This window comes from Macrobrachium rosenbergii, chromosome 15, assembly GCF_040412425.1.
Source record: "Macrobrachium rosenbergii isolate ZJJX-2024 chromosome 15, ASM4041242v1, whole genome shotgun sequence".
NCBI classification, from domain to species: domain Eukaryota; kingdom Metazoa; phylum Arthropoda; class Malacostraca; order Decapoda; family Palaemonidae; genus Macrobrachium; species Macrobrachium rosenbergii.
This window is the reverse complement of record NC_089755.1, coordinates 58,886,798-58,912,578: the sequence shown is the minus strand read 5'-3', so window position 1 is coordinate 58,912,578 and position 25,781 is coordinate 58,886,798. Positions and strand designations below refer to the sequence as shown.

Here is a 25,781-nt window from a genome sequence, read left to right as displayed (position 1 = left end):
AACTTACCATCTGTTGGAACTGAACTTACCCTCTGCTGGAACTTACCATTTGCTGGCACTGAACTTACTCTCTGCTGGAACTTACCATTTGCTGGAACTGGACGCCTTCATCCACGAGAGCTTTGGCTAGCATCATGGAATGATGGTAATGGACATTGTCATCAGCAGTTCCATGGATCAGCAAAAACATCTTGTCCTTCAGGTTTCCAGCCATTTTTGTGGCGTCTGCAGCCTCGTAGCCCTTGTAGTTACTTCCAGGGTAGACGTGGGGCGATCCCATATACCGTTCGGTGTATACGGAATCTGGATCCGGGAAAAAGGGATGGTTAGGTATTCGTGCTAACTTTTGGACAATTCATTGGCCAATATAGTTTTATAAAAATTTGGAAAGACAACCATACTTAACTTTCATGGAAATAAAGACAGTCATGTTTCATAGGTACAAACCATCGCCTTGACAATGCTTATTATTGCAGTGCTAGAAAGAAAGCTTCATCCAATTTCAGATATTAAGCGCAATCTCATTACCCCTAGGAGTGTGACTTTATGTCCTACCGAATTTAAGAAGCTTTCCAGTTACTATGAAACGCAAAGCCTATATTTCAATTTATAACAGAGCAGTTTAGTTTCAATTTCATACTTCCAACGGTCTAAAATATACCTAACTGAACCTTAACTTTCAACCTTGAAACCCTGATTTTCGAAGGGAATCGCAACTCACATTTTTGTTTTGCATTCTTACAATTTATCTTCAGTAGCACAAACTTAAACTTTTCTCCAACATGGAGTCTGAGTGGTTACTTATAAAGAGGGAATGTCTACATTTCAATCTGTTTCCTGAGCACTTAGGCTTTTATATGATACTAAACAATATGATTTCAAAAACGTATTGAACCAGAATTTACATTATCAGGCCAGTTGTACTATATTATTGAGAGACCTGGACGCTGACTAAACGTCAAGAACAGGGAGCAATGGTTTTTGAAAACATTTTTGCGTAGAATAACAAGTCCCATTTACGATATAAATGAAGGTGTTTGGAGAAGACGACACAACGAAGAAATAAGAGATTTAACTGGCTATGTACGATCGCAGAGGATACGTTAGGCAGGACTTGTGGTTAGAATGGAAGAGGTCAGAATGCCTACAGTGGTTATGTAGGGATCAACAGTACAGACACTGAGCATGAGATGGAAACATAACGTGTTAAGAGATCTAAGAGAACTGGGAGTGGTGGCTGGGAGACGCAGCACTCAACAGGGGAACTTGGAGAGGTCTGGTGCAAGCGGCCATGGGTCACCAAGTGGCCCGAGAGCCACCAGAATGAGTGAGTACTGAACCAGACCACTTACAGTATCTAAATAGCAAGGCACTAGATTCATCCCATTCAAATAATAACAATGAAGTCCCTCATTTCCCAAAGAAATCTCATCTTACCGTAATGCTCCCATCTCGAGACGGGTGCCACAGCGATGCCACAGCTGAAGATGTCGTCGGCGTCCCTGGCCAGTGCCATGGTGGTCACATACCCACCGTAACTCCAGCCCCAAATTGCTATGCGTTTGGCGTCGACGAAGTGAAGGTTGTCTCTCAGCCACCCGGCTACTGCAAGTTGGTCGTCTACTTCTTTTCCGCCTAGGGCGTGGTAAACCTGGGTAAAGAATAGTTTATTTTTTTGGTAAAATTGGCAAATAAAATTTCCATTCTGCAGCAGGTTTACCAGCAAGAGTATTTACTAGAAATTCAGCAATGCAGACTATTATATTTTTTGTAGTTTAACCCGTCTAATACAATTAATATATCAGTAATTTCTGCCCGGAGGCGATCACGTACAATTTAAGGTCTAAGTTTTGTTTTTTTCAGACTGCGGGATAGCATACGTATAACCTTCATTGCAAAGGACATGAACACTTCGATGAAAATATAAACAAGTTCAGATTCTTTTCTTGTACAGTATTCATACAACTTCCACGAATAATAATAAGCCAAGGGCCAAGGAACAACATTTCCCCTAATCGTATCTTGTGCAGGTATGTGAACTGCTGCCATTAAGATGAGGTTCCATCTAAAGAATAATGACCTCTGAATATCCCTCATTACCACAAAAGCTCACCTCGTGCTTAATCTTATCTCCCTGGTATCCTGAACCTCTTCCGTCGATCAGAGCGTATATGATGTCGTTTTTGGAGGCCAAGAATGTCCCCCAGTTAATTGTCATTTTAGCTGTCACAGCTTGCGTTCCTGGAGCTGCGTATCTGGAAAAGGGAGAGTCCTTGAAGGCGCGGACTTAGAAGAATCCGTATGAGGAACTCGTCACAGAGGCATAAAAAGATTTTTTTTTCAAATCTCAGAATACTCTATAAGTTTCCTCACGAATTTAAAAGGTGCAGAACTTCTGCTGAGATTCTCACGAAGAACTTAAATGCTTATTGAATAAAAAAACAGTTACTCAAAAAGGCTGTTGTTGAAAACTAATGAGGAACTAGTCGTAGAAATATCAAGTGTTTCTTTTTTTAATTCCAGAAATAATCTACAAGTTTCCTCACGAATCTAAAAGATGCAAACCTTCTGCTGAGATCCTCACGAAGAACTTAAAGCTTTATTTACTAAAAAAAAAAAAAAAAAGCTGTTGTTGAGGACAAACTGTGCAGAAAAACTATTAATTCTTATTATAACCATCCCAAAAATGTAGGGCGAGTTGGGGAAGGTACCAAGCATGGGCCAAAATAAGAAGACACCCGAAAACAGGAGTGAGTGATAAGAACATAACAAATAAATCTCCTCTTTTGGTGGTTCAATCATTATTCTCACAGGAGACCTACACCCCAGAAAGCTGAATGGCTTTAACAACTTAATAACTCACCCACTTAACATTCTAAACATCAATTTTCGACTGCTCCCACTTACGTGTGGACCACCATGGGATAAGTGGTGATCTCCTCCTCCCGAAGTCCCGGTGGCAGGAAGAGCTGAACGTAGTAGGTGTAAGTCTTGTCCCCCTCGAGCTCCACCTTGAAAGTCTGCACTTGAGGCATCGCCATCTCGTCCACTTTCTCCCTCAGCTCGTTGTAGTCGTCCAGGGAATAAATCATCTGGGGTCGAGAAGTTGGGGGTAAATGCTTTGCATGAAGTTTAATGAAAAATTTCAACTTCTTTCAATTTCACATTAGTTTCATAGTTGTGGATGGTCAATATCACACCGTGAAGTTTCGGAAGTTTGCGAGAGGTTGATGAGTTGTGAAGTGGGTTTTGTGAAGGAACTGACGAAGTTTCATAGTTTCGATACGTCTGTGAATTAAATCATGAAGTTTCACGGTTTGGATGAAGTTCAGTCAACCATAAGATGTCCTAAATTGTAACTTTTATAGTTTGGATGACAGTCAACCTAAGAAGTTTACTAGTTTAGATGAAGATTCTGAAGAATGAAGTTTTATAGATTAGATAAAAATTATGAATTCACAAATGAAGTTCCATAAACTGGATCAAATTCATGAGTAAAAAAAAAAATAGTTTCATAGGATGAATGGAGTTTATGACCTGATCCATGAACTTGCCAAATTTGGATGAAGTTCCTCACCCCTTGAGTCTCATAGTTGAGTGGATGTTTGGATGAAGCAGAAATTTATACAATATTTTTGTATTCATTTCTGTAGAAGAGAGATCCACTGACTGTATTTTGGAAACAGTGGCCATATATTTTTTGGAAACAGCGGCCATAAAAAAAAATGAAAGCGAAAAATCTGAAAGCAAAATCCAAACAGTACGAAAATAATAATGTGCTTTGAAATCTTTGTAAAGGTCATTACATAATAAAGAAAAAAAAATCAAAATTTCATTGTAGATTCTTGAAGAAAAATTCCTTTCTCCTGAATCAGAGTAGAGGTTGATTTTGACAATGAATAAGAAAACCCATGGACATGTGATGAAACAGAATTCTGTTAATTATTCTGTATTCCCTAAATAACTGTGCTTGATCAAGAATTTTGGTAAATTTCCTGTTTCTGGGTAAAAGGAGCATAAGCAGTGCTTTTTAGAAGTGGAAAAAATCTTGTATAATGTATATATAAATATATATATATATATATATATATATATATATATATATATATATATATATATATATATATATATATATATATATATATATATAATGTCCCTGAATTATAACTGATGATTATGTTTAAAGCTAGGAATTCTATAAAAGTTATATAAATACTGTTGATATTAAGTTAATATTAGTTAATATGACAGTTCTTAATTCTTAATGACAACAGAAATTAATGTCCAAAATTGCTAAAGGGGACAACAATTCAATTTCCTTTAATCACTTCTGATCAAAATGGGAAACAATATTAAAAAAAATATGCAATTAAAGGAAATATTGAAAAGTGGGGAGGGCGGGGCGTGATAATTCTATAAAAGGTTATTTTTAGGGGTCTCGTTTATTCCAATATAGTTAAATATACAAAGATAAAAAATTTTCAAAATATACACAAGGGTGTTCAGTTAAAACTCCTAAAAATCGGCAATTTATTGGGGGGTATTTTAAAAGTATCTCAAATTTTAGGTGTACTGAAAGAACACTCAAAACAATCATTGGTCATGCCAAAAGTCAAAAATTGCTGTGACGGACATACAAAAAAGTGGGAGGGTGGTTACTGGGGACCTTTTTTGCCCAAAAACGGCCCAGAAAAACAAGAGGCTAGAATCAACAGAAGCTGTGGGAACGCGTGAGAAGAGAGAGAGAGAAAAATACTTCAGTTATCCTTAAAATTAGAAAATGTGCACCTGCATATTTATCTTAAAGGAGAAAATATTGTGTTCGCAAGATATGACCCAGAATGTCCGCTTATGGGTCATATTTTCGAATTTACTGGACTAAGCATCGTCTCAAAGCGATTTTTTTTTTGTGGGGAGGGAGGAAAGGGGGGAAGGGGATGGGTGCGTTCAGCTCTTGGTTTCGACACCTTTCTGGAAGCCTTTCCAGGTGGTGGAGGCGTTTGGAAGAAAACGGGACATCTGATGACGTCAGCAGTTTCCAGACGCCGTGTCTCTGGCGATGAGAAGCGATGTCTGGACGCTCCTGGTGAGTTACAGGCCTATTCTCTCTTTCCAAATTGTGGTTTTAGTGTTTCCAAAACAGTTTTATATTAATTTTCTGAGATCTAATAACACGTTATAAAGTAAATTACTCTTGAAGGAATAAAACTACAATGCAAAGGTCCATTACTTTTACTTGGCGTCTTGTGAATCTCTTCCAAAAGTCACCACCTGTTGGCTTTGACCAGAAATTAGCTCCATAGCGCAAGAGAATTTTTCTTCTGAATTTTGTCCATCTGTACTGAAGGCAGTCAGGTACCGAATAGCTTATGTAATCTCTTGACACATGAATCAAGAAGCAATTAATGGTAAAACCTCGAAACTCTTCATAAACGTCTAGAGTTCCAGAATATTAAGTTCACCAGAGAATCAAGCATCTCTCGCACTACAGAACCCGTCCTTGGAGGCGTTTTAGTACCACCTTGAGGCGGACCTTGAGTGTGTGTGTCTTACCCTCGCTACCTGACGGGGAGGTCGTTCTTCACCACTTTCCTCAGTCTGTAAGTGGAATGGCTTATTCCATCAAGTGAAAATGGATCTCTCTCTATATCAGTGGTTCTCAAATTTTTTTTTTTGGTATCATTGCTCCCACCAGTGGTGTAATAGATTACCAATGCCCCCCTACCCCCACATTCCTCTTCAGTTATGTGAAGTTATAACATAAAGGAAAGAAAAATATTGGAATGCCTAGTTTCTAATTCGTTTTATATGTAAAAAATAATTTTACTTTAATCAAGCCTTAAGAAATAAAGAATTTAGATTTTATACATTATTCCTTTGACCGAAAATTAAAATTAAAAGCATTGTTCCTTTTATTACAAACTGGAATTAAAGCATTATTTCTTTGGTAATTAATAGAAAATAAAATTAGAAAGTGCCTCGTTACCCCCAAAAAACGCCTTCATTACCCCCACGGGGGTAATCACCCCACAGTTTGAGAACCACTGCATATGAAGGAGAGGTCTGCAATGTCTAAACAAACACATTTTTCTATCTGACACGTATACTAAAGAGTAACGAGAATATGAACAGGAGACATTGATAAATTCCTACAAATTCTCATCTATGTCATCTACATCATCTGGAAAAGAAGAGAATTAGGAGAGGGATTTTTTTTTTAACGCAAGACACTGGACATTAAATTGCAGATTGAAGATATGTGGAACTGATCTGGAAGAAAGTTCACGACACTCACTTAAATCTACGTGATAGTTTTACTGGGGAAGGAAGTTCTGCTCCGAGTAGGGTAGTATAGAATAAGAAAACATATAGATATATAGTAGACGATAATTAAACAGAAAGGAGAAATGGGGAGTAACGAAGGAAAGTGGAAAGAAGGAAATCTGAGAGGCCTCACAAGAAGAGGGGACTAAATGGCATTACAGGGGGCAAAAACAGAAGAGAGTCAGGAACCTTGTGCTAAGCAATCTCCCTTGAAAGACAGGAACAGGATGACATGGGAAAATTCTGAGCAAAACTGGAAGTGTTGATGACATAACCACAAACAACGATAATCATAAGAAGGAAGAGTCAGTATATATACGTACATATTTACTATGTATAAAGTAAACATAAAACAAATATATCTATACACACACACACACACAAACAAATTTCCTAGGAGCAGAACCCATAACACCTACACATCCTTAAAAAAAAAAAAACACACACACACACACACGCAGATAGAAAAAACACCAAAGAAAAACACGTGACAATTACATATCCTATCTCTCCCTCTTCCCCCTCCATACCTGTCCACTCCAGGTGGAGAAGAGGTACGTCCGCGGGACGTCCGGACCCAGGCACTCCAACACGAAGAACGCGAAGTCGGGCGAGAGATGGGCGTTGTTGTAGAGACAGGTGTCTGTTGTGTTGTCCGCCTCCAGGCACGACAGACACTCTGGGATCCTTAGCATGGGAGAGGTGACGTCTGGGACGCGGTACAGATGGCGCTCTCCAGGCTTGTCTTCCATAGTTGCCATGTAGTAGCTGGAATGTTGAAAGTGTTGAACAGCAATTGCAATGTAGCACTTTGAACACGGCTGTATTTAGGATATAGCTGCCATGTAGTAGCTGGAATGTTAAAAGTGTTGAACAGCAATTGCAATGTAGCACTTTGAACACGGCTGTATTTAGGATATAGCTGCCATGTAGTAGCTGGAATGTTAAAAGTGTTGAACAGCAATTGCAATGTAGCACTTTGAACACGGCTGTATTTAGGATATAGCTGCCATGTAGTAGCTGGAATGTTAAAAGTGTTGAACAGCAATTGCAATGTAGCACTTTGAACACGGCTGTATTTAGGATATAGTTGCCATGTAGTAGCTGGAATGTTAAAAGTGTTGAACAGCAATTGCAATGTAGCACTTTGAACATGGCTGTATTTAGGATATAGTTGCCATGTAGTAGCTGGAATGTTAAAAGTGTTGAACAGCAATTGCAATGTAGCACTTTTGCACTTTGAACATAGTAGCTGGAATGTTGTATTGCAATGTAGCACTTTGAACACGGCTGTATTTAAGATATAGTTGCCATGTAGTAGCTGGAATGTTGAAAGTGTTGAACAGCAATTGCAATGTAGCACTTTGAACGTGGCTGTATTTAGGATATAGCTGCCATGTAGTAGCTGGAATGCGTGAAGGATGAAGGATGAAGGGTAATTTCAATGTAATACTTGGAATATTGTTGCCATGCAGTAGCTGAGATACACAATGAACAATCATTGCAATGTGGTATTTAGAAGATGGTTGCCATGTATTAGCTGGAATGTTAAAAGTGTTGAACACAATGAACAATAACTGCCATGCATTATTTAGAATATTGTTGCCATGCAGTAGCTGGAATACGTGAAGGATGAAGGATGAAGGGTAAAAGTTTCAATGCAATAGCACTTTGGAATATTGCTGCCATGCAGTAGCTGAGATATGTTACAATAAACAATCATTGCAATGTGATATTTACGTGAAGATGGTTGCCATGTATTAGCTGGGGTGCGTGAAGGATGAAGGATGAACAATAACTGCCATGCATTATTTAGAATATTGTTGCCATGTAGTAGCTGGGATTCACAATGAATAATTATTGCAACATGATATTTAGAAGATGGTTGCCATGTATTAGCTGGGGTACATAATGAACAATAACTGCCATGCATTATTTAGAATATTGTTGCCATGTAGTAGCTGGGATACACAATGAATAATTATTGCAACATGATATTTAGAAGATGGTTGCCATTTAGTAGCTGGAATACATAATGAACAATAATTGCAATGTAGTGTTTAGAATATTGTTGCCATGCAGTAGCTGCAATATGTGAAGGATGAACAGTAATTGCAATGTAATATTTAGAGTATGGTTGCCATGTAGTAGCTGGGATACGTGAAAGACGAATAGTACTGCAATGTAATACTTAGAATAAACCGTGAATTGTGGCTGCTATGCAGCAGCTGGGATAAATAATGAATGAATAATGATTATCATGAAGTATTTTGGATAAAAAAGGGTGTTTAGGGCTTGCAATGTAATATTTACAATAAATAATGCATAATGGTTGCCATACAGTAGCAGGGGCAAATAATGAATGGATAACGATTATCATATAGTATTATGAATAAATATAAAGTGAATAATGGTTGTCATGTACAGTAGGAGCTGGAATATAACAAGCATGAAAAATACTTATCTAGCAATTAGAATATTGAAAGAAATTTACTTTACATCAGCAAGAAATATTAAAAAAAAAAAAATGTAACAAATTTCATGCCCAGTAGAACGCAGAAATAAATAAACAAGCAAAAACCACACGTCCCACTCACATATAATTGCTGTTTTGGTCCCAGCCCAAGATCTTGGTGACCTCGAATGGCCCGTGGGTGATGGGCACGACCATGTGCATCCTGACGCTGTAGAGATTGACGTGTTTGAACTCCCCTTCTTCGCCGTCCCGAACCGGTAGGCGGACCAGGTAACTCTGCCCGTCGGCGGAGAAAATTGGGGCGTCGTACAGGTCGACCCACCCGTGGCTGGAGTACTCCGTGTGGGTCTGTGGAGAGAGAGAGAGAGAGAGAGAGAGAGAGAGAGAGAGAGAGAGAGAGAGAGAGAGAGAGGGAAGTCAGTGTTAGTCATCGATGAATGTTGCGTAGGAATTAGTCGATTAGTCGAATCAAAGAAACAGTTTAGAGAGAGAGAGAGAGAGAGAGAGAGAGAGAGAGAGAGAGAGAGAGAGAGAGAGAGAGAGAGTAAAGTCAGTGTTTTTCAACGATAGATAATGCAAAGAACCAACTCAAATCAAAGGCAACTGAAAGGATATATATATATTTATATATATACAGTATATATATATATATATATATATATATATATATATATATATATATATATATATATATATATATATATATAATCACTACGAACTCTACCATACTTACGCTCTCGCAGAAGTACATGGGCTTCGAACAGGACGTGATGACCGAGATATTCTGGGCTCTGTTCATCCAAATGACACTGACAGTGGTGATGTCGATCCACGTGACGGCGGTAAAGTAGTGGTCCCTGTGGAGAAGCGATAAAATCAACTTCCACTGGAAATTGACGAGAGTTGATGGTGCTGGCTTCGGATACAGTGTAAATCGTTCGCTCGTGCAAGGATTCGGACGGGTTGGTCTTTTTTTTTTTTATCTAAGGATACTACTACTACTCAGTTATTTGCTAGGTTTCTGATAAGCCTATTCTAATAATATAATGCTTTTTCCTAATTCTTGTATATTGGCAGTGATGAAATACTAATTTTATTCTGATACTAATTTTAATTTTTTGTAAATTGTAATTCTTGCACTAATTTTACTTTTCATTTGAACTAATTCTTACACTAATTTTACTTTTTTGTAAATTAATCTTACACTAATTTTGCTTTTTGTAAACTAATTCTTACACTAATTTTACTTTTTTGTAAATTATAATTCTTACACTAATTTTACTTTTTTTTGAAAATTGTAATTCTCACATTATTTTACTTTTTTGTAAACTAATTTCTTACACTAATTTTACTTTTTCCTCTTTGCAAATTGTAAATGTGGTGATTACCAAAGCTACTCAGTAGTGACAACTATCATCTTTGATTATATTTTTCATCTAAATAGCAAAAAACCTTAATTATAATCTTTTGAAAAGTAATTTTGTATATTTAAAGCCAGTTGCCATAACTAATATATTTTTTGATAATGATAATTCATGTAGCTACAAGAATATAAGTTATACATAACAAAACACACATTATAATCTCTATGAAATGTAGGTATGCAATGCTTCTATGTATAGTACAAATGTGATAGTGTTTAGAGAGACACATAGTGCGTATATTTACACTTAAATACATCTACTTTATTTTATTACACAATATATATATATATATATATATATATATATATATATATATATATATATATATATATATATATATAATAAATACTTAAACCACTAACCTAAAGAACCCTGTTATATCATTATAGCCTACCAAACACGAACCCTTGCACGAGAAGTCAGCAGCACAAGAATTGACATTCAAAGGTTTTAAAGATATCTTTTTAAGACATAGCAAGAAACATGAGGGTACTTTCTTTTAAAGAAAGAAATATGATTACTCTCAGCTAAACAGAACTGACATCAACCAATTCGTGGAAGGATGACAGAGGGGGGGGGGGGAGAGAGGGGGGGGGAAGGGATTTTCATGCAAGCATGCACAGAGGACAACTTTTGGGGACGTCAAGTATATTGAATAAAATCGAAAATACCCTCTTGGTGTATTTCTTTTACCTCAGTGAATCCAGGAGTGTTCTGTTGTGCAGATCGTAAATGAGGCGTTGAGAGAAATCGCGAGAGGAAATTGGCAACAGTGTGTTTTGGCTTTGAGAAATAAAGCGGTTGTGAAAAGTGTGCTTTGCTTTTATAATGACTTTATTTTATAGTACATGTAACTAAAGAGTGTAGTCCATTGTTTTTTTTTTCCTTTAAAATACTAAATATGGGTCTCTTTTACTCCAAAGCGTAGCGTTGGTGTGAACAGCAGAGAAATGGCAAAAAAAAAAAAGTTTCAAGATCGGACCACGAAAACATCAGTGAAAATAAACAAAACATTTTGAAAACGTCCAGAAATACTTTGTTCGTGTTTTCTAAACGTGATCAGATGTTTCTTTTTTTTTTTCACTGATTAGTGAAGATGGCGAGAACTGAAAGAAGAAAAAGCCACTAGCGTTTTTGGAACATTAAGGTAGCTGTCGAGTACAGGCTGTAGAGTGGTGCACCCATCAACATGACATCGAAAAATTGTTTGAATTACTGAAGTACCGCAGAGACTGAGCAAGATATTGACTTAGGTCTTATTAAATAAAAATCTTATAATAGCACGAATCACTAAAATGGTGAAGAAATCCGCGGTGGTGTAAATGTAAAAAAATATTAGAAATATATATATATAAATATATATATATATATATATATATATATATATATATATATATATATATATATATATATATATATATATATATATATATATATATATATATATATATATATATATATATTATACACAAACAGGAGCTTTCGAGAACCTACTACATTCTCCTTCTCAGTCAGATTGAGAAGGAGACTCGAACAGGTTCTCGAAATGCTCTCTTTTGTATATAAATATTTCTGATATATATTTACATTTACACCACTGTGAATTTCTTCACCATCATAGGTCGTATTAATAACGCAAGGGGAAACACGAATGTACATTCTAATGCTAAGTGGGAATTATTAACACAGATCCTATCATTAACCTCTGAAGAATATATGAACACAGGCCCTAGCAATGACAAATTGGCAAACATATACAAGACTTTAGACATTAGCACTGACGACAAATTCAGTGACGCGTTTTGGGTAATTTATCATTTTGTGGCTACCTGAATAATTGTTTGTATACTTCCCATTGCAAGTTACGAAATGAAAATGAAAAATACACCAAAACAAGACAAAGTCTAAATATATAAAACTAATAAAATGCAAGAAATCCTCGATTAAAAAACATCAGCTCTTGGATAAATTTACACTGGAAAAACGGACAGAATCAGGAAGAATAGCAGACGTATACACTTGAGTAGTTTGACAGATTCTCCAAAGGAAGGTATGTATATAATCGCATACATATGCCCGTGTATAAGAATACCATGTATATCACCACTTGTAAACCAGAATATACAAACACAAGAAGAATTGAAAAAAGTACGAATGTCAGAAGTTCACGACAAAATTCACTCCTGTAGACACAAGAGGCAAAGATTGTTCGAAATGATATATCCCTGGGGTCTCAATTGAGCAAATCAGAAAGAAATTCGACAGGCTGAGATAAATAATGGTGTGAACAACGAGATACAAGAGATGATATTGCAAACGAGGGTGGCCCAAGGATACAAAATTTCTGAAACAGGGGACAATAAAGTAAGAGTCGTATTCTGTAAGGAATTTGAGAGAGTGGTTGAAGGAGCCACGTCTTTCCATTCAGCTCTTTTTCAACCTAAATAGGGAGTTCTAGCAAAATGGCTGAAATGTAGGCATACTGTACAATAAACTGTCAGCAAAGTTCGCTTAGGTAATTGTGTGGATTAGAAACGTTATGGATGAAGCTTTCAAGATTAAACTTGATCATTTTTACACCTGGATGAATGGTAAATATAAGAAAATACATCCTACTGAGGTAGTTATGCACTTTTTTTCATGAGATTCTTGCCTTGACACGAAAAAGAACATTACAGTTCAATAAAGTAACCGACGATTTTAACCAGATGAAATACTTCAAAACTATATATATATATATATATTTGCACCTAAGCGAACTTTGCCTTAATGTCATTCCTAAGGACATAACATAATTGCTGGTCTCTAAAATAAAAAAAAAAAATCCACTGGGCAACGCGGAGACAGAAAGGAAGACAAATGATGTAATATGCTGTATATACATATATAATTATATACTGTATACATATATATTACATATAAATATACTATATATATAAATATATATGCATATATATGTGTATATATATGTATGCATAGATAATATAATATATATATAAATTATATATATATATATATATATATATATATATATATATATATATATATATATATATATATATAGATAGATAGATAGATAGATAGACATACACGGAAATTTGGACAGTAAAAGGAAAATGGAGGATCAGTGATCTTTTATAAACAGAATCGACAGGTCAAACAGACATGAAGTATAGACAGACTGTAAAGTAGAGACAGACAGACACACAGACAGATGGCTGAACAGCCAGAAAAAAAAGTCAGTAAAGGGAACAAAAGGTGTGAAAGTGAAATCCATTGGGGCAGGTAACCTAATGAGCTCTTCCTGCCCAGGCCCGAATGAGACAAGAAAAAAAGGAGACTGTAGAGAAGAAAAGAGGAATGGGGCTGAGTATTTAGCTAAGAACAAGGCGACAGAACCGCCTCTGAAAAGAGGGAAGGTTATAGGTGAAGAACAGAATCCAGAATAAATTATATGGAGAGTAAATAAAGTGATTTATTGCAGAATGCCTAACGAGTATATACAGTAACAAAAAAACATTGAACAACCAACAAACAAGAAAACAAATACAGAGACAGATAACTAAAGGACATAAAAGACACGACTGGAAATGGATTATTTGCGATCCCAGCAAATTTGGCGTAAACTTTTCCAATGAACATTAATCTGAAATAACTTTCCTTTTTTTTTTTTTTTTTAGAGAGAGGTACTGTCAACAGGAATTTATGGAGTCTATAAATCTATGAATAATCCTTAAACATACAACATGACAAAAGTTTGATAAGAAATATTTAAAAAGGGGGTAGAACATATCTCAAGACGTATAAATATATAAGCAACATTGTCATTCCTTATTCCCTAATGAATTAGACAAGAACTGAAGCGAATACAGACTTTGATCTTTGGTTACAGGTTTACTGAACTTTAAAAGGAATAATTAACAACATGTTTCCTATTTTATAAGAAAGGTGAAATGACTTATTAATCTCCCCATATCCTAATATATTTGGGTCAGATTTCCACTACGAGCTTTGAATTCAATCCGAGAGGAAACAAATAGAGAGTTCTCTTTCCCAGGTGGGATTTAATACCACGATGGTCAAAGGACGTATTTTAGTGGGACCTTTCTCAGCTTTCACTGGAAAACCTAATACAAATTAGGAAACAGCGAAGTTATTTGAGTCAATCACAACATTTTGAAGTGGTAACTATGACCATTTGACTGTACATAGTTTTACCATGGTGATATCCAGCATTTATACACAGTAATTATAAATAACGGCCTAGAAGAAAAAGTATTTGGGCCTAATTTAATTTTTCATTTTAACCAAAGACCAGAGTCTTATTCATATGAACGATATAAAACCGTAATCGTATAGAATATTTAATTAAAAATATGCATTCCAAGGACATAAATTAAACGTAGGATATAAAAGGAAGCAGGAGAGAGAGAGAGAGAGAGAGAGAGAGAGAGAGAGAGAGAGAGAGAGAGAGAGAGAGAGAGAGAGAGAGAGAGAGAGAGAGAGAGAATCTTAAAACCAAATACGAAATATTGTAAAAAATAACCATCTTAGAAGGCCAAAAGCATAAGTATATGAAGAGAGAGAGAGAGAGAGAGAGAGAGAGAGAGAGAGAGAGAGAGAGAGAGAGAGAGAGAGAGAGAGAGATCTTAGAAACCAAATAGCATTGTAAAAAAATAACCATCTTAGAAGGCCAAAAGCATAAGTATATGAAGAGAGAGAGAGAGAGAGAGAGAGAGAGAGAGAGAGAGAGAGAGAGAGAGAGAGAGAGAGAGAGAGAGAGAGAATGCTGAAACCAAATACTAAATATTGTAAACAGGATTGTAGTTTCAACAGTGAAAACATAAGTTAATGAAGAGAGAGAGAGAGAGAGAGAGAGAGAGAGAGAGAGAGAGAGAGAGAGAGAGAGAGAGAGAGAGAGAGAGAGAGAGAGAGGTCTCTATACAAAAAGGTACGGCTACATAACACTTAACGGACGGGGAAGCCTGTAGAAGAGGGTGACCTTCGTATGCCTTGAGAGTGGTAAAGTAGGGTTGGAAACGTTGGCTAACAGACCTGACATCCAAGGAGAGAAGAGAGAGAGAAACGGGTAGAGACAGAGAGACCACGACCAAATAAAGAGACTCAAAAACAAATAAAAAATACACTATATTAAAAAAAAACCAGCGCTTAAAGCATCGGACAAACAAACAAGCTCCTCTAAGATTCTTTTTTTTTAACTGAAATCTGAACAGTCTAGCAGGGAGAAACAATAAATAATAAACTGGTTTTGGGGGTTTGATTAGGGAAAGTAAGGGTTGATTGTAAGGGTTGAAAGGGTTAAAAATCAAAGGGATCAAAAATCCAGGGCAAGCCTTGCATATCCTAGCACGTATCAGAGGCATATATATAATATATATAATATAAAAAAATATAGGCAGCCCTTAGCAACAAACACTGACTTTGAAAAGGGGGATTGATAACATGACTCTAAGAAAAAATATGTATCAGAAGCTTGGGACAACAGTAACATATGTTACAAAATAACATGTATATACAAAGATAACATGTACAAAAATAAAAAAAACTATATATATAAAAAGGAGCAATGCCGATAGCTTTCAGCGAAAATACACACAGTTTGGGAAAAAACTGACAACACTTTTACATTGACAACAGAAAGAGCTGGCTCTCAGGAGGAGGAAGGTTTGAAAGATGCATCGAATATTGCTATTTTTTTTTTTTGCACTTGCTAAATGCTTCTACTAAACAGGGGGTCACTGGGGGGAGGGACAGGAGAATCAGGGGGTGGGGGTGATTAGGGGTACAGGGATGCTTATACGTAAGTTCTATATATTCTAGAATTGAGTTCTAATAGATTCTATCAAATCTAAGAGTGATTTCCCCATACATATACATTCATATACATAGGGAAACTATAGACAGACCTTCTATACTTCATCTACTGAATGGAATACTGCCGTGACATGTAATATGACAAAAATATAGAATGACAAGTCAAAATTTATATGAATAGATTTATATTGATAAACTGAATAGGATACTTAAGAAATAAGGAATGGTAACTGAAATATTAAAATGATGGACAAAGCAAACCATACTGTTGAGTCCAAATAATAATAATAATAATAATAATAATAATAATAATAATAATAATAATAATAATAATAATAATAATAATAATAATAATGAAGACTATATATCTTTAGCAATGTGTCACGATTAAGTTCAAGAAAAAGGGTCTTATTCTATTCCCAATAATAATAATAATAATAATAATAATAATAATAATAATAATAATAATAATAATAATAATAATAATAATAATAATAATAATAATAATAATAATAATAAACATTTAGGGGAGACACTTATGACAAATAAAACACAAACTACACATAACTGTCATGAAAAAAAAACCACATTGACTACGGAATCTCTGTTGTGTCTAATGCAAAGGTAGTTTTCTGCGCCACTCTCAAAGAGGTAGGGGTTAAAAGATTGTTTTTTTTAAAACATTTTTTTTATCAACTTGCCTCTTCCATATACAGTAATTTTTTTTAGCCAAAAGTCGTGGTTATTCATTAGTTGAATTTCCCTTAATTATTTTCGTCGACATGGAAAAATAAACACGTTTCGAAGACTATAAAGAAATGAAAACTGAGAAAAACTTAAGACTGCTCTATAAACTCAATAGCAAAGGATAAAGAAAAATAACTGCTTATAGGTTTTCGGAATTAAGACGACGATAACAAATAATGACTTATTTATTTTAGAAGAAAAATCAATGACGACTCATTCAAATAAAGTTGTATTATAAGAAGCACACATTAAAGTCATTCAAATAGCTCTTGGGACTTTTGTTGAGAATCCCAATTGAATCAATATAAAATTAATTCACCTACGAATATTTCCTGAAAGAAGGTGATACTTGCATGTGCATTTCATAAACACGAAATAAATAAAATAATGTAACACGCCTAGTAATGATTTGCTGTAGCATCAAAAAGTAAAAAGGAATATAGAGAAACGCAAGGAAACAGAACTGAGACGAACAGAAGCATAATATATGTCACGGAGCATTCCACCATCACAATATTAAAAGTCTATGCAAAAGAAGTATAGTTTACTTTGAATGAGTGGGGGGTGGGGGGGAAATGACTTCACTTCTTTCATTTGGAGGGGGCCAAAGGAAAAAGAAAAATCTCTCTATCATCTATGATAAAGTGTGAATGCAAAAGAAATTAACCTAACCAAACGATAAACAATGGATTTTTAAAACTATGGGCTATTTCTCAGCATGGATTTACAGACCAGGAAACCAAATCTCAAATCAAAATAATGAGATCATTAGTCATTATTAGTGTCACCAACTGTCTCAGCACCACGTACAAACCACCATTCCAGTCAGGAACATTCAGAAAAAAAACTATCGAGTCTCGTACGTTTTAAGACAGAAAAAATATTAACTACTTTTCTAAAATCTACGACTATCGCTGTTGCTGTCTTGTGGAATAGAGAGTGATCTAAAGTTACAGTTTTTTCTAGGCAAAACACATCCTTCCTACTTGACAAATTATTTTTAAGAACCTTTCAAAAATTACACATTTTTTTGGTGGTTTTCAAAAACGTCATTCGAACCCAAGGTTCTGTCGCAAATGCTTGGGAAGAAGAAGATATTTCAATATCACAATATCAATTGTTAAAAGGGGAGGAGCCAACGTAGTTTGATTTTTGGCTTCAAGATGGAATAAAAATGCATGAAATCGGTTGATGTTTTAAATATCTTGCTGGCAATACTTAAAAAAAAAAGTAATCCTTAACTCATCTATTTTATTCTAAATAAGTTTTCAAATTGAAGAGAATAATTGAATCATTAATAATAATTTTTAACTTCTACATTCCAGATGAATCTACAACTCCATCTGAATCTCGTGATATCCTAAAACACCAGCCAGTAATATCATGCATTATTTATATGCGAACAGGAATCAGAAAAATTCCGCTCGTTCCAAGAATTCCTAGCAAACATGTTGGGGGGAAATATCAGATACTTTTGACTACTCCAACAATATCATAACAATAATAATAATAAAAAAGATATTCTCTTTGTTGGCTTGTGACAGAAAACGGAACTATGCATTTTCTCTCTGAGATGACAGGGGGGAGACTATGATACAGGGTCGTTACATCAAAAGCTATGACATAAATCTGGTATCTACTGTTGTATAGGCTCGTCTCTACTGCCATTCACGTTACTAAAAACGATTAGATATCGGTGAGGGGTGATGCCACTTACTAATAGGAAAAAAATATATATATAGAGTGAGTGAATAGATTAAAATACGAGAGTGGACATTTACTGCAAAGAAGGAAAAACAACATCCTTAACCGTTTTTATAATGTCTTCCTTTATGTCTTATAATCTCTTTTACCTGCTCCTTCATCTCTTATGTTATGACGTTGCAAATCGTGATTGTGGCAAAGCATAAATATAATCATTAGAAATTCAATGAATTTGGACATCAATATATCATAGGGGGTGAATGAATTAGAGAATATTAACTACAAAGTATGGGGGAATTCTTCAGTGAGTCTACTTTACGTTCCCGATACGGGCCCAATTGGACGCTCATAGTGAAATATGGCAAAACGACCCCGTAGACTTTTTCACGTCTTGACGGTGCCATATGCAACAAGAATTCTGTATCCAAATAATCAATGACTAATATTTTTTTTAATCAATGACTATTATTCTATTATATTATCATCATCATCATCTTTTTCTCTTTTTTTTGTTTGTGCTTCAAGTGTTGGTGCCACCAAGGCCAAAGAACTACGCTTAAAGTGAGACAACAAACGATTAGAACGTCGTTAATCCTCCCACACAAACCACACTGCGGAGTGCACTAACTGGTCTTTGACCACGTTCGGCGGCTTCAGGTCACGTGGCCTGACTGACCTCAGGTCAGTGAGGTCAATAACCCACAAGGTTGCTTGTGGGTTTTTTTGCCCAGGCTGCAAGGGAGAGACGAGAGAGAGAGAGAGAGTTAGTGTTTTGTGTTGCAGTTATCACTTGAAATTAGCAATTTAGAATCTTGGTCTCGACTGATTTAATATTAAGAAGAATAGAAACTCTAATTACACACAATAAAAACAAAATGATATCATTCAGCGGCTGCTGCTACTGCTAATAATAATAATAATAATAACAATAATAATAATAATAATAATAATAATAATAATAATAATAATAATAATAATAATAAAGTTATCACCTGAAATGAATAGTTAAAACCTTGATATCGATGAATTAATATTAAAAAAATCAAACACAAATTACACACTGATATTTGAATCAAATTCAGTTAAAAAGACATCATTTAACTAATAATAATAATATTAATAATAATAATAATAATAATAATAATAATAATAATAATAATAATAATAATAATAATAATAATAATAATGGTGAAGAAATCCACATTGGTATAGATAAACATATATGTGTATATTTACATCTACACCACTGTGGATTTCTTCACAATTTCAGTGACTCATACTATTATGAAATGTTTATGAATAATAATAATAATAATAATATAATAATAATAATAATAATAATAAATATAATAATAACAATAATAATAATAATAATCACTCACCTTAGGGTATTTGAGAGATCTTGTAACTGAATACTGGTTGTCAGGACCATATTCGGGTATGGGCACGTCATCGACGAGGGTATCATTAATGGTGGCATATGCCAACATGCCCCCATCTGGGGAGAACCAGACTGCACTGTTGCTGTTAAGAATCTCTTCTGTTTTGGGGCGAGAGACAGAATAACTTATAATAAAAGTTGTAGTAACTTACACTAATAATAATAATAACTTATGCTAACAATAACTTGTACTAATGACGACTTACAATAATAATAACGACTTGTAATAACAGTTGCAATAACTTATACTAATAATAACTGATCAATAATATGTAAATAAAAAGGAAAAGTCAATATTTATATGTACAATACATATAAGAAAATACGATGATTTTAATTACGTAGGTACAACTCCCAACTTAATGTGTAGAAATGAAAAAAAACGATGCATTTAAAATAGATTTACAATAGTACCGAAATCCATATGCCAAGACGGTATCTAAAAGCATAAAAGTTGTTCATGGCTGAATATAAAACAAATGCTTTAATGGACAATATAACGGCATGAAATCTGTGCCTAATAAAAGCTTTAAATGTACTGGAGATCTAAGATTTTCTGTTCGTCTGTGCGTGTGTGTGTTTGAGAGAGAGAGAGAGAGAGAGAGAGAGAGAGAGAGAGAGAGAGAGAGAGAGAGAGAGAGAGAGAGAGAGAGAGAGAGAGAGATTGCACAAATAAATTTGTGGGTATAAATATGTATGTGTCAGCGTGAATGTGACTACACTTGTGTGTGTGTGTGAGAGAGAGAGAGAGAGAGAGAGAGAGAGAGAGAGAGAGAGAGAGAGAGAGAGAGAGAGAGAGAGAGAGAACACAAATTTGTGTATGTTAGTGAGAGAGGGAGAATTACAAAGAAAAAAACTTGATTCCTGTGGATATATGCATGTGCTTGTCAGAGAGAGAGAGAGAGAGAGAGAGAGAGAGAGAGAGAGAGAGAGAGAGAGAGAGAGAGAGAGAAACTCATCACATTCGTGGGGGGACTAATCCTTCCGTTAGCTATGAACCTCGACACACAAGTAGCAGTATTCGTGACAGATCGGACATTCGATCAGGGCTGTGCATAATTCATTACACCTTCGCCGACTCGACCTTTCTGGGAGCCTGGACTTAATGCCAAGCACCCAGTGACAATTTTGGGGGAAGGGTTTTTTTTTATGATTCTGGTTGTCATGGTAACGGAGGTTTTGAAGTGTTTCTTTGGTTTTTATCAGGACGCGAGTGGTATAGATCTCACAGGGGCTGAAAGGTTTTGGTGGGTGCGTGAAGGCTCTGGTAATGTAGAGTAAGTGTGTATGTATGTATGTATGTATGTATTATGTATATATAATATAAATCTCTCTCTCACTCTCTCTCTCACTACATATATATATATATATATATATATATATATATATATATATATATATATATATATATATATATATATATATATATATATATATATATATGTAAGTGTGTGTACATATAAATAATTAAATAAATAATAAATATATATAATTAACTTGAATAACAGGTCTTCACTCAATAACTTAAACAGTACTCGAGCAATTAAGATAACTGAATTAATATTTGGTCTAAAACCAGGATCTTTTAAGAAGTGAATTGAAAAATACACGGAATTCTTGATTTTCTAAATAACCTTGGAAGCTGGAACTGTAAATTAGATGTTTGTATAATGAAAATTCCTGAAGTGAGTATTCGTTTTTCAACCGCCCAAACGTATATATATACACACACACACACATACATTTCACAAGCATGAAATGAGGCGTTCAGCATTAGAAAGGCGTCTCGGAAAAAAAATGAGTTATAAGCCATCAAAGTTTAGAAATTCACCCCGCTCTAATTTCTTCATTTTTCAAGATACAAAGTTGAATTTTGTATGAGATGAAGTATTTGTTATCAGAAATAGAATAGCATGCATAAAATAATTATAGTTCAACCGCACCCCCTTTTTTGGGAAAAAGGGGGATTATTTTGAAGCTGATCAGGCGAAAAACGCCTGAAATACAGTACCGTTACCAAAACAATTTACCGCAAGAAACACGCCAGTCTTGCGTCTCAGACCATCGGAAAAGTCGTTAAGGGGAGAAAGAAATAAAAAAAAAAAAATACTTCCTTTTTCTTAGAGATTATAAATGTCTTGCTGTTCCCGCCTCGAATCTTAGTCGTAAATATCTGTTTTCCTTTGTGCCAAGGATGCCTCATTCAGCAGGCCTTATCTTGTACATTTATGATTTTTTTATTTTTAGCTTCTGTTGTGGTGTGGAGGTTACACTTTTTTTTTTTACGTGAGTAAAGCAAAAGTGGACGAATTTTTCTTGCGTTTTTATTTTTTTTTTTTATAATCTCAATCCTAGATCCTTTTCTTCTCTTAATGTGTAAAATACAGTTTGGCTTTTATTATTTTTTTACATTCTGTTACGTGATGTAAAGGGAACTTTTTTATATGAGAATAACATGTACAGTTTTTTTAAGAGCTGTAAATAACTGAATATAAAAATGAATGAAACGAGGTGTTTTATTTATCCTTTATCTGTATATATATATATATATATATATATATATATATATATATATATATATATATATATATATATATATATATATATATATATATATATATATATAACAATGCTTAGAGAAAAATACTGCCTATGACCTATGACCTGTTACTAAAATTAAACTGACAATTTTATTCTCTCTCTCTATACCCTTACCTTCGTAAACCCAGTCGGGCACGCCGTTGTATATGACCCCAGGAATTCCAGTACTCGTGATACGGTGTACAGTCTGCTCAGTGACAGTCTTCTTGTAGAGTATGTTGTAGTGATCGTCCACCATGACGATCCCCGATCCCACGGGGGTCCACTGGGCCAGAATTAGGGACGGGTGACCCCTGTTGTCCGGGGTAGGGGTCAGGGGGAAGTGGTGCCTGCGGAAAGAAGGAGAATGTTACAGGACTCGAATTTCAAGAGTTATTTTTGCTTATTTTTTTTTTTTTTTTGACTCTCAGGCCTGATTTGGCAAGTTGTGTTTGCACTGAATTGTTATATTATAAAATGATAGGTAGTGTTTCTTATTTGTCATTTCCTGAATAATATATAATGTTTCTTATTTGTCATATAAAATAGGAGGTAATGTTTTTTATTTGCTATACAATAAAATAAGAGGTATTGTTTCTTATTTGTCATGTCATAGAATAATTGGTAATGTCTCTTATTTGTCACATCACAGAATTATAGGTAATGTTTCTCATTTCTCATATCATAAAATATTATGTAATGTTTCTGATGTGTCATATCATAAAATGATAGGTAATGTTTCTTATTTGTCATGTCATAAAATAGCAATGTTTCATATTTGTCATATAAAATAATAGCTAATGCTTCTCATTAGCCATATCATAAAATAATAGGTATAAGTTTCTTATTTGTCATATAATAAAATAATACGTAATGTTTCCTATTTGTCATATAATAAAATAGTAATGTTTCTCATTTATATGGTTTTCAGGGCAAATTTCCACTTTCGATCAGGCTCAGGACCGGAATGTGTGTATGAAATCTTTCGTTTCACCTGTGTGATTATTTAGGATGAAAAAGTACTTGTACTAAGGTTGAACTCATAGGAATGTAATAAAACATAACAAACGGAAAGGAAATTAATGTGAAAATATCTGTAAATAAGCGTCATAAATAAAAAAATGAATATTTAGTAATATCAAAATAATAATAACGAAGAAATACGAAAATACAAAAAAAAGAAAATCCTATTCATACAACCTGAAAAATGGCAAACAACAAACATCAAAGGCTTATCACAAAAACAAACAGCGGAAATTTTTGGCACAACCGTAAATCTGTCTAGAAAACTGCTCTATCCAGATTGCCGTCTATAATTCCTGTCTCATTCCCCTCCTGTCTTATCCCCCGTCCGTTTGTTCTAGTAATCTGCATAAATATGAAGTTTGTCGACAGGGAAACGGATAGACTTGGCTCTCCTTAATTCCGAGTGTGTTTACTTTAGTCGTTGGAAGAAAGGGAAAGCATGTTTATACTTTGTTTCTGCAGATACGTTTTTGCATGTTCACGTTAAAAATACGTTTGGTGAGCTGCCCGTTTGCATCTGATTCGTGATCGTATTCCCACACTGATCAATACTTGGGTGGGTGTCCATTCATGGAAATGGCAATAACACACAACGAGGACCATGCAACGGAGAAAATGAATCACAGCGTGTCTGTGACCTTTCATAATGAATAATTCTCTTCACTTTTGGTATGAGTTCATCAATGAAGGCTTTTTTTTTTTACCTTTTTCAATGGTGAAGACCAATGGGATATGAAGTTCAGACCTTCACTGCCATGGATCTTCATAAATTAATGAAGGGAAAACTGAAGTCAGTAATTTTTTGAGAGAGAGAGAGAGAGAGAGAGAGAGAGAGAGAGAGAGAGAGAGAGAGAGAGAGAGAGAGAGAGAGAGAGAGAGAGAGAATGTCATGAAACACCTAGTGAGAATCAATACAGGGACACAGAACAGATGAATACTATTAAAAAAAAATTCAATATATACGCCTTTAGACATTTTAGATTCAAAAAGGCTATTTTATCATTTTAAAAGCCATAAAGACCGACCTATACTTACATGCATGTATATGCAAGTATATATACGTATGTATGTATATATATATATGTATGCATGCATACATACATACATACATACATAAATACATAATGAAAGCAGCAAGTTCCTGCATTAAATAAACCTAACCCAGTCTGATGATTCGCATCACTAAAGCGTAAATACCGTGGCTTATAATCTCTTAATATTGTCCCTCACGCAGTCGGCATGTCTAGTCTTTATCGACCCAGGAACACCTAAGTCTGAGGCGGGAGGCCGAAGTTTCCAAATGCGTTCATTCCTCGAGGTACAGACGTATAGAGGCAAGTTTCAAAATTCGTTCATTCCTCGAAGCACAGAGGAAAGTTTTCAAATGCGTTCATTCCTCGAGGTACAAAGGTACAGATGGAAGTTTCCAAATCCGTTCATTCCTCGAGGTACAGAGGAAAGCTTCCAAATACGTTCATTCCTCGAAATACAGAGGAAAGTTTCAAAATTCGTTCATTTCTCGAGGTACTGTGGAAAGTTTCCAAATGCGTTCATTCCTCGAGGTACAGAAGTATAGAGGCAAGTTTCCAAATGCGTTCATTCCTCGAGACAAAGACGTAGAGAGGAAAGTTTCAAAATTCGTTCATTTCTCGAGGTACTGAGGAAAGTTTCCAAATGCGTTCATTCCTCGAGGTACAGAAGTATAGAGGCAAGTTTCCAAATGCGTTCATTCCTCGACACAAAGACGTACAGAGAAAAGTTTCCAAATTCGTTCATTCCTCGAGGTACAGAAGTATAGAGGCAAGTTTCCAAATGCGTTCATTCCTCGAGACAAAGACGTAGAGAGGAAAGTTTCAAATTCGTTCATTCCTCGAGGTACAAAGGTACAGATGAAAGTCCAATTTAGCTCATTCCTCGAGGTACAGAGGTACAGAGGAAAGTCTCCAAATTCGTTCATTCCTCGAGGTACAGACGAAAGCTTACAAATTCGTTCATTCCTCGAGGTACAGAAGTGAGTTTCAATAAATCCTTTCTTGTAAGATCTTTAAGTAACTCCTGTTTTGTATATACTAAAAAAATTGAGCAAATCATAAAAAAATTACTCTACAAAACTATATTGAACGAAAATTAACGGAAATTTATGTTAAAACCAACAGCTAACTTGAAAATCTCAAGTAAATAGCACCTTTTTCACTCAACATTCAGTATTTAATCCACTTGTAAA

General features: G+C 35.0%; 1 protein-coding gene across 9 annotated transcripts in view; it reads right to left on the bottom strand.

Moving 5' to 3' along the window:
• Positions 1–25,781, bottom strand: part of Dpp10 (Dipeptidyl peptidase 10) — a 619,010-nt gene that overhangs the window by 782 nt on the left and 592,447 nt on the right. For 4 of the 9 annotated variants that reach the window (XM_067118067.1, XM_067118068.1, XM_067118074.1 and 1 more), the window contains 11 exons: positions 22,667–22,881; positions 19,893–20,050; positions 19,139–19,242; positions 15,202–15,279; positions 9,534–9,657; positions 8,922–9,148; positions 6,855–7,092; positions 2,908–3,092; positions 2,114–2,255; positions 1,438–1,651; positions 86–303 (listed from right to left, as the gene is read on the bottom strand). In XM_067118067.1, the coding sequence (XP_066974168.1) occupies positions 86–303; positions 1,438–1,651; positions 2,114–2,255; positions 2,908–3,092; positions 6,855–7,092; positions 8,922–9,148; positions 9,534–9,657; positions 15,202–15,279; positions 19,139–19,242; positions 19,893–20,050; positions 22,667–22,881 (1,903 nt within the window). Of the gene's footprint in view, positions 1–85; positions 304–1,437; positions 1,652–2,113; positions 2,256–2,907; positions 3,093–6,854; positions 7,093–8,921; positions 9,149–9,533; positions 9,658–15,201; positions 15,280–19,117; positions 19,243–19,892; positions 20,051–22,666; positions 22,882–25,781 lie in introns of all 9 variants that reach the window. The other 5 variants (XM_067118072.1, XM_067118073.1, XM_067118071.1 and 2 more) reach the window with 2 other exon arrangements.